This window comes from Anas acuta, chromosome 1 (genome assembly GCF_963932015.1).
Source record: "Anas acuta chromosome 1, bAnaAcu1.1, whole genome shotgun sequence".
Lineage (NCBI taxonomy): Eukaryota > Metazoa > Chordata > Aves > Anseriformes > Anatidae > Anas > Anas acuta.
In genome coordinates this window covers 176,363,934-176,378,078 of record NC_088979.1, presented here as the reverse complement: position 1 = coordinate 176,378,078, position 14,145 = coordinate 176,363,934, and the positions used below count along the sequence as shown (strand labels likewise).

The following is a 14,145-nucleotide window of genomic DNA, read 5'->3' as shown; positions in this document are numbered from 1 at the left end:
ATTGTGCTACAGATTTGTCAGGAGCTTGGTTTTAAATTCTTAACCTTCCAGTATGCTTATCTGAACTGTACAAATTCAACGTAGCTGGTTTTCGTACATTTTGGTTGCACGGAGTGATCTCCTTTAAAGCAAAAGTGAAATACGTGTGAGTATAAATCCAGACACAGAAAGCCAAATCTAAACCAGAAACATTTTTGTAAGGATCACAAGATGTCAGATATGCCACATACATTGAGGAAAGGAAGTTGGTGTTTCATCTGCCTGATGCAGACAGTACCCATGATATATAGCCTGGAGCTTACATTCTTTTTTGTCTAATTTTCCAGTGTATTTTAGTTGTTTCCCTTCTGCTTTTCTATCCATCTGTTTCCGTGTAAATCATCATATGTCATGTACGTCATTGTTTCTCTTATAGTGTGAGAGGCTTAGTTTCCTCTTGGATTTAATTTGCCTTGCATGATAATGGAGAAAATATGGCTTTTTTTTTTTTACAATAAGGTGACCTATGTGCTTTGATTGCTCTGAGACATTGAAAACAGAATAGAGTCCTGACTGGATGTAGATTTGGACAAAAAATGTCTGAACTATCCTCTCATGGCACTGATTGCACACCCTGCAGAGGGTTCTGTAAGAGGAGAACAGGACAGGAATTATGAAGGTTCATCCACCTGTGTCCTTAGTCCCAGTGATTTGACTTCTTCTGACATTTACAATGGTGAAATTCAATGCATTTAGAACTTTTTTAAAACCTCAAAATGTAGACACCATTTTAAAAAGCCTGCTTAACTTCCGTAAGCCTGTCGTTACATTTTTAGCAATGCTTTCTTATTTTTCATTTAAATCCCATACAGTTTGTTCGGCTTAAAAAGGAAAGCGAAAAAAAAAAGTGAAAACTCGGTTTTCACCGAGTTTTATTTGGGCTAGATCATGATTTTTTTTTTGTGTGTGTGTGTGTGTGTGTGTTTATTTTTTGTTTTTTTTTTTTTGGTTGTGTTTCTGTGAAGACTCCTTGGAAAATGGAAAGAATTTCTTCCTGACAAATAAAAATCAAGACAAAATGTAGCCCAAATGCACGCAGAATCCAGGTTAATCTTTAAAGAGATATTGCTGCAACTACAAGTTGTTTGATAAAACCAGTTATATTACAAAGTTTCTCTTCTTGATTAATGTGTGGGTGCCATTTTTTCTGAATGTAAAACTCCTGAGAGTGACCAAGTGCCAGCACTGACTAGAAGCAGTCCTGGAATTAGCATGTGCCAAGCAAGTCCCAGCACGCTGCGTGCTCTGTGCTATCCATACTGTACTGCCCTCTACAACTTCTATAATCAAATACTACTGAAATATAGAAATAATCAGAAACTAGTAGTTTTAAGGGTAATTTTGTGACTTGAATCCTGATAACATCTTTACAGATTCACTTGAAGGGCCTATCTAGCCAGCTATTGTAAACAGCCCCCTAAGGAAGAGACATGCATATATGCATGTATGGTAATGACCCCCTGATGCTCCCCCTGCCTCCAGCTATTTTCAGCCCAAGGGATTTCCGGAGCTGCTTGTGACCGTCTGTTTCATATCCTTCAGTGGATCTGCCTTCCAAGACTTCTCTGTTCTCCCCATGAACCCTTACAAATTTCTGACATTCACAACATCCGTTTGAAAGGGTTTTTCTGCTTGTTTTTTACAAGTCTGCTGTCTATCACAAGAATAGCCACCACCTTTTGCTCATTTTGAACTTGGTTTCCATTGGGAATCAGAGACAGATTCAATGATTACACACTGTTATTAGTAATTTGGCTTTTTCATCCTTGACTTCACATAAAGCTCTTAAGTGAATACCATCTGGTCCTGGTATTTATTTCTATTCATGCTGTATATCTGTATTCTAACATCTAGCATCGTCGTTTCAAAAGACAATTAATAAGGTAATACAATGGCAGATTTCCACCACTTTTTATGGGCATGATTCTTGAGAGTTTGATAATATTATCAGTTTCCTCTTTTGCCTTTTTTTTTTTTTCCATATGGCAGTGGTTCAGATTGTGCTTTGGAGGAATTGTTTAATTAACTATTTTGCATACCGTGATGGAATAATGTTAGTTATAAAAATATTAGAAAACTGTTGCAATATTAAAGCTTCTGGTACTTGGAAATTGCTGGAGAATTGCATGCAGTAAAACAAACACAAGAGTATCCTGGAATGTTCAAGCGACTCAAATTCAGCCTGCATATTCAAATGAAGCTGAAAATCGAAGATGCACTGATCATTTATCAGTTACATATCTGTTAATTAATTTTACCCACAGTACAAGCATCCATCTCCCATTTGACTTCCAAGTAGTATGCCTGTGAATACACAAACCTCATACTTCAGTTTTTCATCAATGCTCGGTGAAAATCTGTTTTAATTCTGCATTTGCATTTCACTCTATGAAGGCATATATTCTTGATCTTTTTTCTTCCTGACAAGTCTAGAAATTAGAACTTTAGAAGATGCTCCTAATGATAATGCTGTTTTTCTACAAACTCCCATCACTTCCAAGTAGTTTTAGTAATGTTTGTCCAGAGGCAGGTTAGTTTTGACTTCTTAGAAAAAAGATCTAGCATCTGCCTAGGGAACAGGGGCTTCCCTACCACCTCACTCCAGTCACCACGGTTAATGCTTCTTCCCTCTGTCTTCAACAAATGGCAAAAAATTTTTCCATTCATCATCTATAAAGTTCACGTTGTGTGTCAGGTGAAACTAAAATAAAATTAGCAAAGATCTGAAGTTCTGGTTAAGCCCTGATGGATTGCATAATTTGTTAATGGATAAATGTGCAAGGAATTTCCAGTAAAACATGCTAGCAGTATTTAATAACTTACCTATATTATGTAACACTTAGGCAGAGCTTGCACTGGATTTGTAATTTGACATGTTGATGAAGACTTCGGTCTCAGAATCCTTGCCAGCAAGTGTAAAATAAGAGTACTTTTCATTACTAAACTTTGGAATTGACAGTTAATGTAAAATATGGTGAGGTCTTTTAGATGAGAAAGATTGGAATGCTAGCTTGGCTTTTTACTTTTTCAAAGAGTAATTAGGAAAGCAATACACCTTCTTCAAGTGTGAAAGAGATTATGTGTAAAAAAGTTCTAATGAGGAGCCATTAAACAGAGAAATGTAGAGATTACTATGAAGGACAATGTGTTGATAATTCCTTAGACTAAAAGAGGAATGAAGGGAAGTGAAGCCAGACATCAGCTTCAGTCTAACTGGAGACGCCGTGGTACATGCCAAAACCAATAAAATGAATAAAAGTTGCTGGAATTGTTCAGCACGGCAGATGATCTCTCAGGCTTCCAGAGGGATGAAAATCTGAAAATACTGATAAATTGTGTGATACTGTTCTTTGAAAGAAAAAATGAAAGTCTATTAAAGTAGTAAAAGTGAAAAGTAATCAATTTTAACTGACTTGTGCTCACTTTTTTTTTTTTTATAGGTGAAATGAGGAATGATTTATACATCACTGTAGAGAGAGGAGAATTTGAGAAGGGAGGGAAAAGTGTGGCCAGAAATGTGGAAGTGACGATGCATGTTGTGGACAGCAGTGGTCAGATTTTAAAGGTACCTCTGTTGTGTAATTTTCCTTGCTGCAGTTAATTTTGATACATATTTTCACATGTAAATAATCGCTTGTGGCTTTGTTTGATGAATACGAAATTGCTTTGGAAAGGTCATATATGTGTTTAGATATTCAAAGCATTTCAACTTTGCTTAAAGTCAAAACGTACATGTGTGTTTTATTTATGTGATCAATTACATGATCCAGATAAGCACCTAAAACTGCCACCCAAATAACTAGTGGTTCCATTAAGGTGCTCTAAAATGTTGAAGCAAGGTTAAGTTCTGGAGAATTTTAGATTTGATAACTTTTAGTAGTTACACATTTTCTAATGTTAATGCAGAACATGTTTCAATCATTTTGCATCATCATTTTTATTATCTAATTGAAATAAATGAGAGATCACTGATGCAAAAATGACCTCTGTGTGGGTTTTAATGAAAGAATAAATTACTGTTCTTTCTTTTCTTCAGGTTTGGTTGCATGCTGCTGCTGATACCTTATAGGCGCTAGTCCTTTTAGATTTCCATTATTAATAGCTGACTGTTTCTCAGATTTTTCTGTACGAAAGGATTTCTGTTCACCTGCAACCTTTTCCATACATATTTAGCATCTTTTTCTTTTTTCTTTTCTTTTCTTTTCTTTTCTTTTCTTTTCTTTTCTTTTCTTTTCTTTTCTTTTCTTTTCTTTTCTTTTCTTTTCTTTTCTTTTCTTTTCTTTTCTTTTCTTTTCTTTTCTTTTCTTTTCTTTTTATTTGAAGGTACTTTTTCATATGTTCTGCATGATGTTGAGGGCTAAGGGCTGACAAAATGTAGAAAGCCTGACGGAGATAGTCTGAACCAAATTGTGTGTGTGTGTGAATATCTGTGAAGTGAGGTTGTGTGTGTAAATGCATGGAGTGAAACAAATGCATATTATATATGAAACTGCTTTTATATATGCATATATGTAAAGAACCTGCTTTCGCAGGGGGGTTGGACCCAATGATCTTTCGAGGTCCCTTCTAACTCCTTCAGTTCTATGATTCTGTGATATATATATGTGTAAGGGATATTAAGATGCAAAGGCAATCCTTTATTACTGCTGAGGAGAAAAGCTACAGCAGTAGCTTATTTTTCCTGCAGATAATTGACAGGTATCCCCAAGATGGGACTTAAAGAAACCCATTTGCTTACTTTGCTATGGAGAAACCATTATGGGTTTTGCAAAAACAACAGAATACTGTGTTCCTGGTCAAGGGATCCAGATTTCTTTACAGTTTCATGCTGGGATGTGTCACTGACAAGAGCAGAGTTATGGGTTTATTTCAGATGACTAAAGATCCTGGAGTCTGGGCTGTTCTCATCTTGCATAAATTCTCATTTAGTGCTTGAGCATAAATACTGGATGGAACACCCTGTATTATGGGTTTCCACTTAACATATGTTGCTTAAGCCTTCCTGATCACCCAGTTTCCCCTATAAAATGCTTTAATTCTTATTTGTGTGGATGATTCTTGCCATGATTTTTTCTAATTAGCAAATGTTAACAAATTGCTACTATTTTTGTGGGTTTTACAATATTGAGTACTATCCCACATGTGGCATTTATGATAATAATATGGATATTAAATAGTGTTCTTTGTAAGAACAGTTCTTGATGACATCTTAGGAGTGATCTAATCTATTTTTAAATATTTAATCAATATTTTTTCTTCATTAGGATTTTATCTCATTTGGCTCTGGAGAGCCACCAGCCAGCGAGTACCATTCATTTGTGCTTTATCATAACAATGGTCCCAGATGGGCTGAGCTGCTGAAACTTCCTATTCCTGTGGATAAATTCAGAGGAGCCCACATCCGCTGTGAATTCCGGCACTGTTCCAGTAAGCGCTGATCACAACTTCTCCTCATCCTCTCTGTTACAGTGGCAGTCAGCACATGAGTTTCCCTAACACCTCAGGAAAAAAGATAGCTGTGTAAACTTTCTCTCTAATGCTTTTATGACACAGCTTTTCAGGCTTGTAGCTCTGTTTCATGGAACTTGGTGCTTTGGTAAAGCCTAAATGCTAGGAGAAACCAGTCTAGTTTTATTAAATAGTAATAGGCAGCACTGCAGGTGCAAATGTAAGCATAATTTCAAAATGCAAATTTAGAATTTATTTGGTGAATTATCCAAAATGATACCTGCTCCTTAGCCGATGTTTAACAATCCAACACCTTGAAAAAATAAACAAATACAGTGTGGTCAATTAACAGCACTTTTGTATTTTTTGTATTTATAAGAAACAGTGACATCTTCAGTGATATATAGAGAGGTAGATAGTTTATTTGAAAACTGTAGTGCAGGTTAGCCTGAGGATGACCTAAAATGAAGATCAGTAGGTAGAAACTACTATAGTGGATAAATAACATACACGCACATACAGTAAAACACAAAACAAAATTAAAAAAAAAACACCTTCTCTTCACATTGGAATAGCTAGATCGCATTCATTTAGTTCTTCTGGCATTCTGTATATTGCAAAGGTTTCATATTTGCTGATTTCCACTATTTGACATTAATAAAAAACAAGTCAGTCCAGAATACTGCTTTCTGATTTATAGTGAGATAACAGAAACCAGTAGAGGAGATAACATACAAATCTGCAAAGAAATGTAAGATCTTCTTAGTCTTACTAGATGCAAATAGTTCCAGAATACTTCCTTATGCTGTATTATACCCTTTCATTTTGTCTAAAATATGAAACATTAATTTTATCTATTTACATGTTTTTCAGCAAAAGAAAAGGGTGAGAAGAAGTTGTTTGGCTTTTCTTTCGTGCCCCTGATGCAGGAAAATGGGAGGACATTGCCAGATGGCACCCATGAACTCATTGTACACAAGGTAATTTGAATTAGAAATCATTAGCTGTAATGATTCCTCTGGAACATACTACGAATGCCCAGAAACATTAGGTTGAGAAAGTCTGTATTCATTACCAAATGAGTGATAATCTTGTCTCCATTAAAATACCCATTGCTGATTGTTTAATTGCTCCTTGTTACAAATGGCAATAGAATCTAGGTGTACATTTCAGTGCACCGGATGTACTGTGGAGTCTCACTATGTTACATTATAATTAATTTCATAAAAGTAAGTTCAATTAAAATAGAATAATGATAACCACTTCCTGAATTGCTAAAAATGGAAAATGAAGCAATCTATTATGCAGATGTACTCGATGCTATCTTTTTTTAAAGATATTTCTATCCTGAGTGATTTTTTATTTGTTTCCCCATTTTATAGTTACCTTTTTGTGCAGAGGGTTTGATATGCTTCCAGATAGATTTTAAATTTGAACACAAAAAATTGCAGCTATTTATTTGATATAACCTGTTCAAAGTTTTTTGCTTTGTTATTATCTCAATGTCCAATATGAAGCTACGATTCAAAAATAGTTGCAACAGGCATTTTCCCTTACGGAGAACTATCCATGAAAGCAGTGAGCTGGAAAATGTGCTTATGTTATATGTATGTGTGACCACTTAACCTAATTTTCTGATCTGAAATGAGTATATTTGCATTAAAGAATGTGCTGACTCATTTTGTCTATATAAATTAACCATTGTAAATATGGATTAGATAGCTCCTGAAGAGAGAAAAAAATAATAATAATACCAAGGACATGTAATAACTTATTTTTGGTATCTTAGGCTTTATATTGATAATGTCTATGCATGTGTACAGATACATATATATATATATATACACACACAGATAATGCATGTTTAGGATGGCTTGATGAAGTTTTTTTCTGAGTTATAAAAATGTTTGAATATTGGTTCTAGGACATCAGTCTTTAAATATTTATGCTATTTTAAAGTATATTTAAACATAGATACTGAATGTATTGTAAAGTATTTTTTTCATAGCTTAAATTCTACTTGACTAAAGGTAATGGTATTTATTTAAAATATTAAACACATAACTTTGCATTGTATTTTTTTCTGACTCATTGTAGAAACAATGTTCAATGGACTTGACCTGTTCAAATTCAGTTGTATGAGACCTTTAAAAATTCTTTAATTTCTGGCAGAGAAACAATAATCTAGGGAGTTGCATGCAGTACATTGATTTTAACTGGTTTGTTTTCACAGTGTGAAGAAAACACAAACCTTCAGGATTCTAGTCGCTACCTCAAACTCCCCTTTTCAAAGGGAATTTTCCTAGGAAATAACAGCCAAGCAGTGAAAACCACTAAAGAGTCCTTCTGGATTACGTCCTTTCTCTGCTCCACTAAACTCACACAAAATGGTAGGATATGTTGATTATTTGAAACATCATGAATTCAAATGAGTGTGATAACTAGTCTTTTCCATGCCAAGCAAGGATGGATATACTCAGAAATAGCTTATGTTCTATCAGTTTTACAAACTGGATTTCTTCACAATTTTTGATACCCAGATGGAAACCAATGCAGCATGGTAAACCACTGATTTTAAGTAGTTCAAGAATGCTTTTTAATTTAACATGATATTGGAATCAAATGCAGCACTCTTGGAATCAACTATCAAAACCCAGCTGCTTTACAAACCCTTTTAATCTGTTTGCTTTGGAGTTTTTATGAAATACTTATTTTGTAGGCTTTAGGATGTGGCAGTTTGGATTTTATTAGGTACATATTGCTTTTCTGTTTTATCACTTCTCTTCCTTTATGCCAACAAACATTTACTACTGCTTAAAGCAACCTTACACACTGGATATTATGAGGAGATAGAAATACATGTGTGATACGCTCCTTACCATTGCTGTGCATAAAACTCTTAAAATTCTTGTTTATTTGCCATACTAATTACAATATAGAGCTGTTACTCAAACAGGCTTATATTTTTGCCAAATTTTCCACAGGCTTATAAATATTGTGTATTTCCTTGATAATGCTTCTGACTATTCTTTGATATCCTCAGTTTTACATTTTCCTTAGCTATTTATTTCATTTGAAGAATCTTGCTTAGCTACCTCTTGTGTGAAATGATTGTATCTCTACCCTTCTCACATGTATGATGATAAAATTACTAATTGCTTGCAAATTGATTATAGGTATATAACATAAACTAGAGCAGCTTTTTAAGTGGAAACAGTCATCTTAATTTTCACCATTTAGTAGCAAGTTTCCGAAACAGAACTATGTGCAAAGAGTAAATGGTCTGTTTCACTGTGCACATCCATTCTGTATTCTCATAACAGTTAGCTTCAAAGTAATAAAAGTTAGTCAATAAAAGATTTTCCCCAAAGATGATAATAGGCAATCATAAGCTAAATTTGTTCCAGTTAAAGGCCTTGATTTAGGAAAATGCATGAATCTGCTGATGCTTAGACATGCCTGAAAGTGCTGCTTGGGACTTAATGTCTCACTGATGAATAGCTTCGCTGTTGACTGGGGTTATAGGAATTTCACTAATTTATGTTCACAGTACAGGGGTTATTTTATAGTTGAAGTAAGTAGATGTGTGACATAGGGCATGAAATTTCCATTTATTTTATTTTACCATATACAGAGTAAGAGGGTGTAGAATATCTGAATAATATTGATCCCCTTTTCAGCTCTGAAAGAGTTAACAATTATTTCAGCAGTACTTCAGAGGGTGGAAATATTTTCAATAGACAGGCTCATATTTTCTCCAAGGATCTTCTTTGGGAAGTTCATCTTGGTGAGTTTCCAAATCCCCATTCTTTTAAAAAAAAATTGCCAAAATCTATTGCATGCTCAGAAAATGAACATAGAGCAAAGCATGTGGATGCTTGGTCATGTGAGCATTACTTCAGTTACCCCTGAGAGAATGTAGCATATTTATTAAAAAAAAAAAAAAAAAAAAAAAAAAAAAACAGGATTTAAAAGCTCTGTGTATTGTATTTACTTTTGTTTACTTTTGTAGTAGATATTTGTATCAGTATTTTTGAAAATTGCTGATTTTTTTAATCTGTTTGTCAATGTGGAGATTTTTCTGAAGTTTTGGGGGATTTACGTGTGTCTGCAAACACCAGTGTCCTGGAAATGAATTGGAAATTATGCTGTTGATCTGGCTGTGGTTTGGGGGAAGACCCCAAACCCAGACTTGTGACTGAATTAGGCCACAGCTTTCCTAATTTGCTGGGAAATTTTACTTAGCTGTCATTCTCTCATTGACTGTTCCCACATGCCATCAGCCCTCATGCATATTAAAATTATGGGGACTGGGGGAAGGAGGCTGGCTTCCAGTTGGTGGAATCCTTAACTTCCTTACCCTAGGTGCTTTGGAGGGGGACTTGAGGATTATTTCCAAGCAGTTTTCAGAGAGCTTCTAACAGGGGAGCCTGTGCATTCATCAACAGCTCTTGTGAGAACCCATCCTTATTTAATCTCTCTGTCAGTTGTCTTTTCCTTAGCGTGATCTTTAATCCTAGATAGTTAATCAGTTGATGGTAGCAAAACAAAAAACCAAAACCGAAAACATGCCTGTTTCTTACCTGAATTTGAGTTGTATTTCAGTTTTATTTTCCTAAAAAGCAAAGAAGAGAGAATATAGTATTTTTCTACTGAGTAGTTATCAAAACAGTCCCATGTAGGTTTTGACATTTAGGAGGGATCTCTGCCTGCCAGAGAGTCAGGATCCATCCAGCAAGTTGGAGTATTTCAGCAAGCTGGCATCCACTGATTTCTCAGCACTGATCAGCACATCCCCAGTAAGCAGCTGTTCATCAGCAGAACAACATGCCATACAGCGTGTCTCTTGCAAGGCAGGGGTGTAATCCATCTATCAGGAGAGGGGAAAGAAAAAAAAAAGTGAAACCCGTGATTAATAAAACAAAAGTAACAGGGTAACTTTTCAGAGCAACCTCCTCTTGGTGGGGAGTGTTGGCAGCCCCAGAAGCAGCCTGCTGGAAGAGAAATACGGATTGCTGGTTAAAAATTTGGCTTTCTCATTTCGAAGTGCAAGAGTGCTGCACTAGGCCAACTGCTGATGTCTTGGGATTTATAGGACAGAGATGGAAAGATCATCCCAAACCTGTTCCTTATACAGCAAATTCTAAACCATTTGTTACACCTGGCACTTTGGACGTAAAGTACTGACTTTGAGAAGGGAATTGTTTTGTTTGGCAAGAGTGGTTGCTCAGGTGCGGGCTATTTTTTTATGTACAAATCAGATCATGTCATAGAGAAGGCATTAAAAATGTTTTTCTTCTTCAACAAAGTTTATCAGCACCATTGATTTCTTCCCTTTTCCAAAACTATGTTTTCCTAGTGGACTTATTTTTGGGGACATTTTTATATTCTTGTTTCTCTTACTACATGATGCATTACTGTCCCTTTCCCTTGTGATTCACGTCAGATTTTCTATTCATGTCATTTATGCTTGGGCTATTCGCTAATGCCGTCTCAGCAGTGTCTTTCCTCCTTTGCATTTTCCTTGAAATAAGTGCTTTGAAGTGAGTGTCTTACATTGGCTTTCTCCTTCTTTTTTTAATCCTCCAACAAATCCCTAATATTGAGTGTCAACTATCTACCCACAAAGTTCCTCCAGCAGACCTGTAAAGAAGTATTTTCCTACTATGAACTGACAGCCTTAGCTAGTTTCACTGTTCCTCAACTTAAGTAGAGGCTTAAATAGAATAGAGGGTAGGAGTCCTATTAATTATCCAGAAGACAAATGCAGTTCAATATGGTTTTGTAATGTTTGTTACTTGAAAACTCCTGACAGGAGGAATATTAAGACCTATCATTTGTCCCTGATCTTTGGAAGGTGTCTCCGACACACCTGGGAGCTTTTCTCACCCCTAGTGGAACTCAAAGACCTCTCTTAATCGAAACCCTTCTGCACTAGCATATCGTGAAGCAAAACAAAAAAGAAATGTATAAATGCATGAAAAGAATTTGTGCCCACCAAAAGCAGCAAAATATTAGTGGGATAATATAGAGGGTTTGCTGTTAACAGTTCTGGCAAGATTTCAATACAGGTGGAGGTTAATTTAATGTTATTAAGGGCAGAAATGCTATTTCACTCCTTGTTATGGGAGAGAGGAACTCTTCTGGAGCAAGCTGGGAAAGAAGTGACACAAAACATGTGTGGATCAAACGTTATTTGAGTGTGAAAACTGTCGGTGGTAGAAAGAACCCAAATAGCTGCTGAACCAAGAGGAAAACTTGCAGTTATGTACTTCACTTGATAAGTAGTGAGGGCGTTTTAGAAGAACTGGATCCTTCTAAAATAATACTGGACTGTGATCAAGTAGAGAGAGTATCAGCTTAAGCTGATTGAAGGGTTGGACAGTGGTTAAGGTTTTCTGTTTCGAGCAGCCATGCTTCGTGAAATTCTGAAAAGCTGGTTAGTGAAATGTGCAAGTAGTAAACTTGAAGGTAAAGGAACTTTGGGATTTATTTGATTCAAGAGTTTGAAAATGTGTGGAACTTCTGTGCTCTGAATGCAACTCGGAAGGAGTGCTGCAGCCCGAACTGAGTGAGTCGTGGGCAAAAAAATGTGAGGAGTAAGCACTGAACCTGCACCAAAAGGGAGAGAAATAACAGCAGTGTGTCAGGGTTCAGTAGGGGTCAGGATGAAGTGAAAATTGTTAAAAAGCCAAGCAAAGTTCACAAAACTCTGTTTTCAGATACTGAATGGTATTTATTGGGCTGTGATTCTGTGAAATTCCCCATCTCGTAGCAAGCTGGAATTTCTTTTAGTATCTCTCTGAAGCTGAGAGCAGTAACACATGACTTAGTAATAAATGAGTACCTATGAGTCCACAAGTAATAAACATATCACGTGAATAATAAATATAGTACCCATTTTTAAGATAGCTGGAAGAGTATGTTAACTGGGCCATCACCCTCTGATGAATTTTGTGCAAGTGTTTACAACAAATCATAGATGAAAAAATAGACACGTAGCTAAATGGAATATGCCATAAAACCCAGGATGGGTTTATCAAAGGCATTTCATGCCAGAATAAACTTCTTAATCTTCCTTTTCTAAGTTTTTTGTTGTTGTTGTTGTTATTCAGAGGAAACACAGCAGATCTAAACCATCTGGACTTCAGTGACACACCACATGGGAAATTAAAGGAGATACAGATTAGAATAAGTATTTTAAAAAATGGTAAATAACAGGCTAAAAGGGAAAAAGCAGGTTGCACTGTAATGGATGGAATTTCCTTCCTGAATGGAAGGAAAATACTACAGGATCTGAAAAATTTTGCCTGGTACTGATAGTCTCACTTGGAGTGGGCCTGGGGACTGGAAAGGCTTGCGAGGAGGAGGAGTTGCTTCGCTAAAACCTGAGACTATAAAAAGCCTGTTAATGAAGTTTGCTGCTAATAGGCAGTGGAAAAGGCTCATCAATTGAGAGAACCAAATGAAAATATGATACAGACAAACCAAGGCAACTTTGATTTAAATAATCAGTTAGAGTAGAAATTAGATGAAATCTCATGGTACAAAAGGCAGGATCATGCCCTAATGGAGACTACTGGGGATTCTGCTATTGCCAGGGAGCCGAACGGCATTAAAAAGAAGAAAGCATTGTTTGTGTCACCAAATGTATCTCAAAAAAGGAAAATTCTACAACATACATGCCAGGTGTTTGCAGCAGACATACGAGCCTGCTAATGATACAGAAAACAGTGATGAGGTCTCATCTGTAGTGCTGTGTACCATGTTGATCAAAAATGCTAAAGGAGAGTGGATTAAAACTGGAGCAAGCATGAAGACACTTAAGAGTGGTTTAGCTCAGAAGAGTTTATTTTCCAGTAGAGATTGTCTTGCTTATTAATAAAGCAGAAGCATAATGTTTGTATTCTAAAACACATAGGGATATGAGTATTTTAAAATACACACAAACAATCCATACCTAATTATCAAGAGACTGTTTCTAGCTGTCAGAAGACAGCTCTGGAAGGTGTCCTTCAATGGGATGAGAGACAGCAAGATAATTACTTTTCTTAAGGTGGCAGCTGACAAATTTCTAAGCAAGACTGCATAATATAGTTGCCACAAGAGATTGATTCTAGTGACCCAATACCATGTTTTTATTTCCTGTTGGTGAAGCAATTATAGGGCGGAATGAAGAATTGTTATTGTTGGGCAGATCATATTATAGCAAATCTTGAGATGTTTTCTTTTGTTTTAATGAAGCCCAGTTTTGCTGAGTGGACTGTAACAGTAGAATTTAAAATCTGAAATGCCACTTTGCTTCCAGCTTTAATCTTGCATCTTGTCTTGGCAGGAGATATGCTTGACCTTCTGAAATGGAGAACCCACCCAGACAAAATTGCAGGTTGCCTATCAAAATTAAAAGAAATTGATGGTTCTGAAATAGTGAAGGTATATACCATTCTTTCATTTCTTCCTTTATTTTGTTTTCAAATAATATGAGGGAAATAATTGTCTGTCACAAGTATACATATTTGTGTGTCACAAAAGTACGTATTTAATAACAAACTGCCTCTTATTCTTCAATCAGTTTCTCCAAGATACACTAGACACTTTATTTGGAATTTTAGATGAAAACTCTCAAAAATATGGATCAAAAGTATTCGATTGTTTGGT

General features: G+C 35.9%; 1 protein-coding gene across 5 annotated transcripts in view; it reads left to right on the top strand.

Annotated features, from left to right (window-relative positions):
• Positions 1-14,145, top strand: part of DOCK4 (dedicator of cytokinesis 4) — a 247,923-nt gene that overhangs the window by 149,215 nt on the left and 84,563 nt on the right. For all 5 annotated transcript variants that reach the window (XM_068669485.1, XM_068669481.1, XM_068669483.1 and 2 more), the window contains 6 exons: positions 3,480-3,604; positions 5,304-5,466; positions 6,361-6,467; positions 7,721-7,877; positions 13,823-13,920; positions 14,060-14,143. In XM_068669485.1, coding sequence (XP_068525586.1) covers positions 3,480-3,604; positions 5,304-5,466; positions 6,361-6,467; positions 7,721-7,877; positions 13,823-13,920; positions 14,060-14,143 — 734 coding nt within the window. The remainder of the gene's footprint in view (positions 1-3,479; positions 3,605-5,303; positions 5,467-6,360; positions 6,468-7,720; positions 7,878-13,822; positions 13,921-14,059; positions 14,144-14,145) is intronic.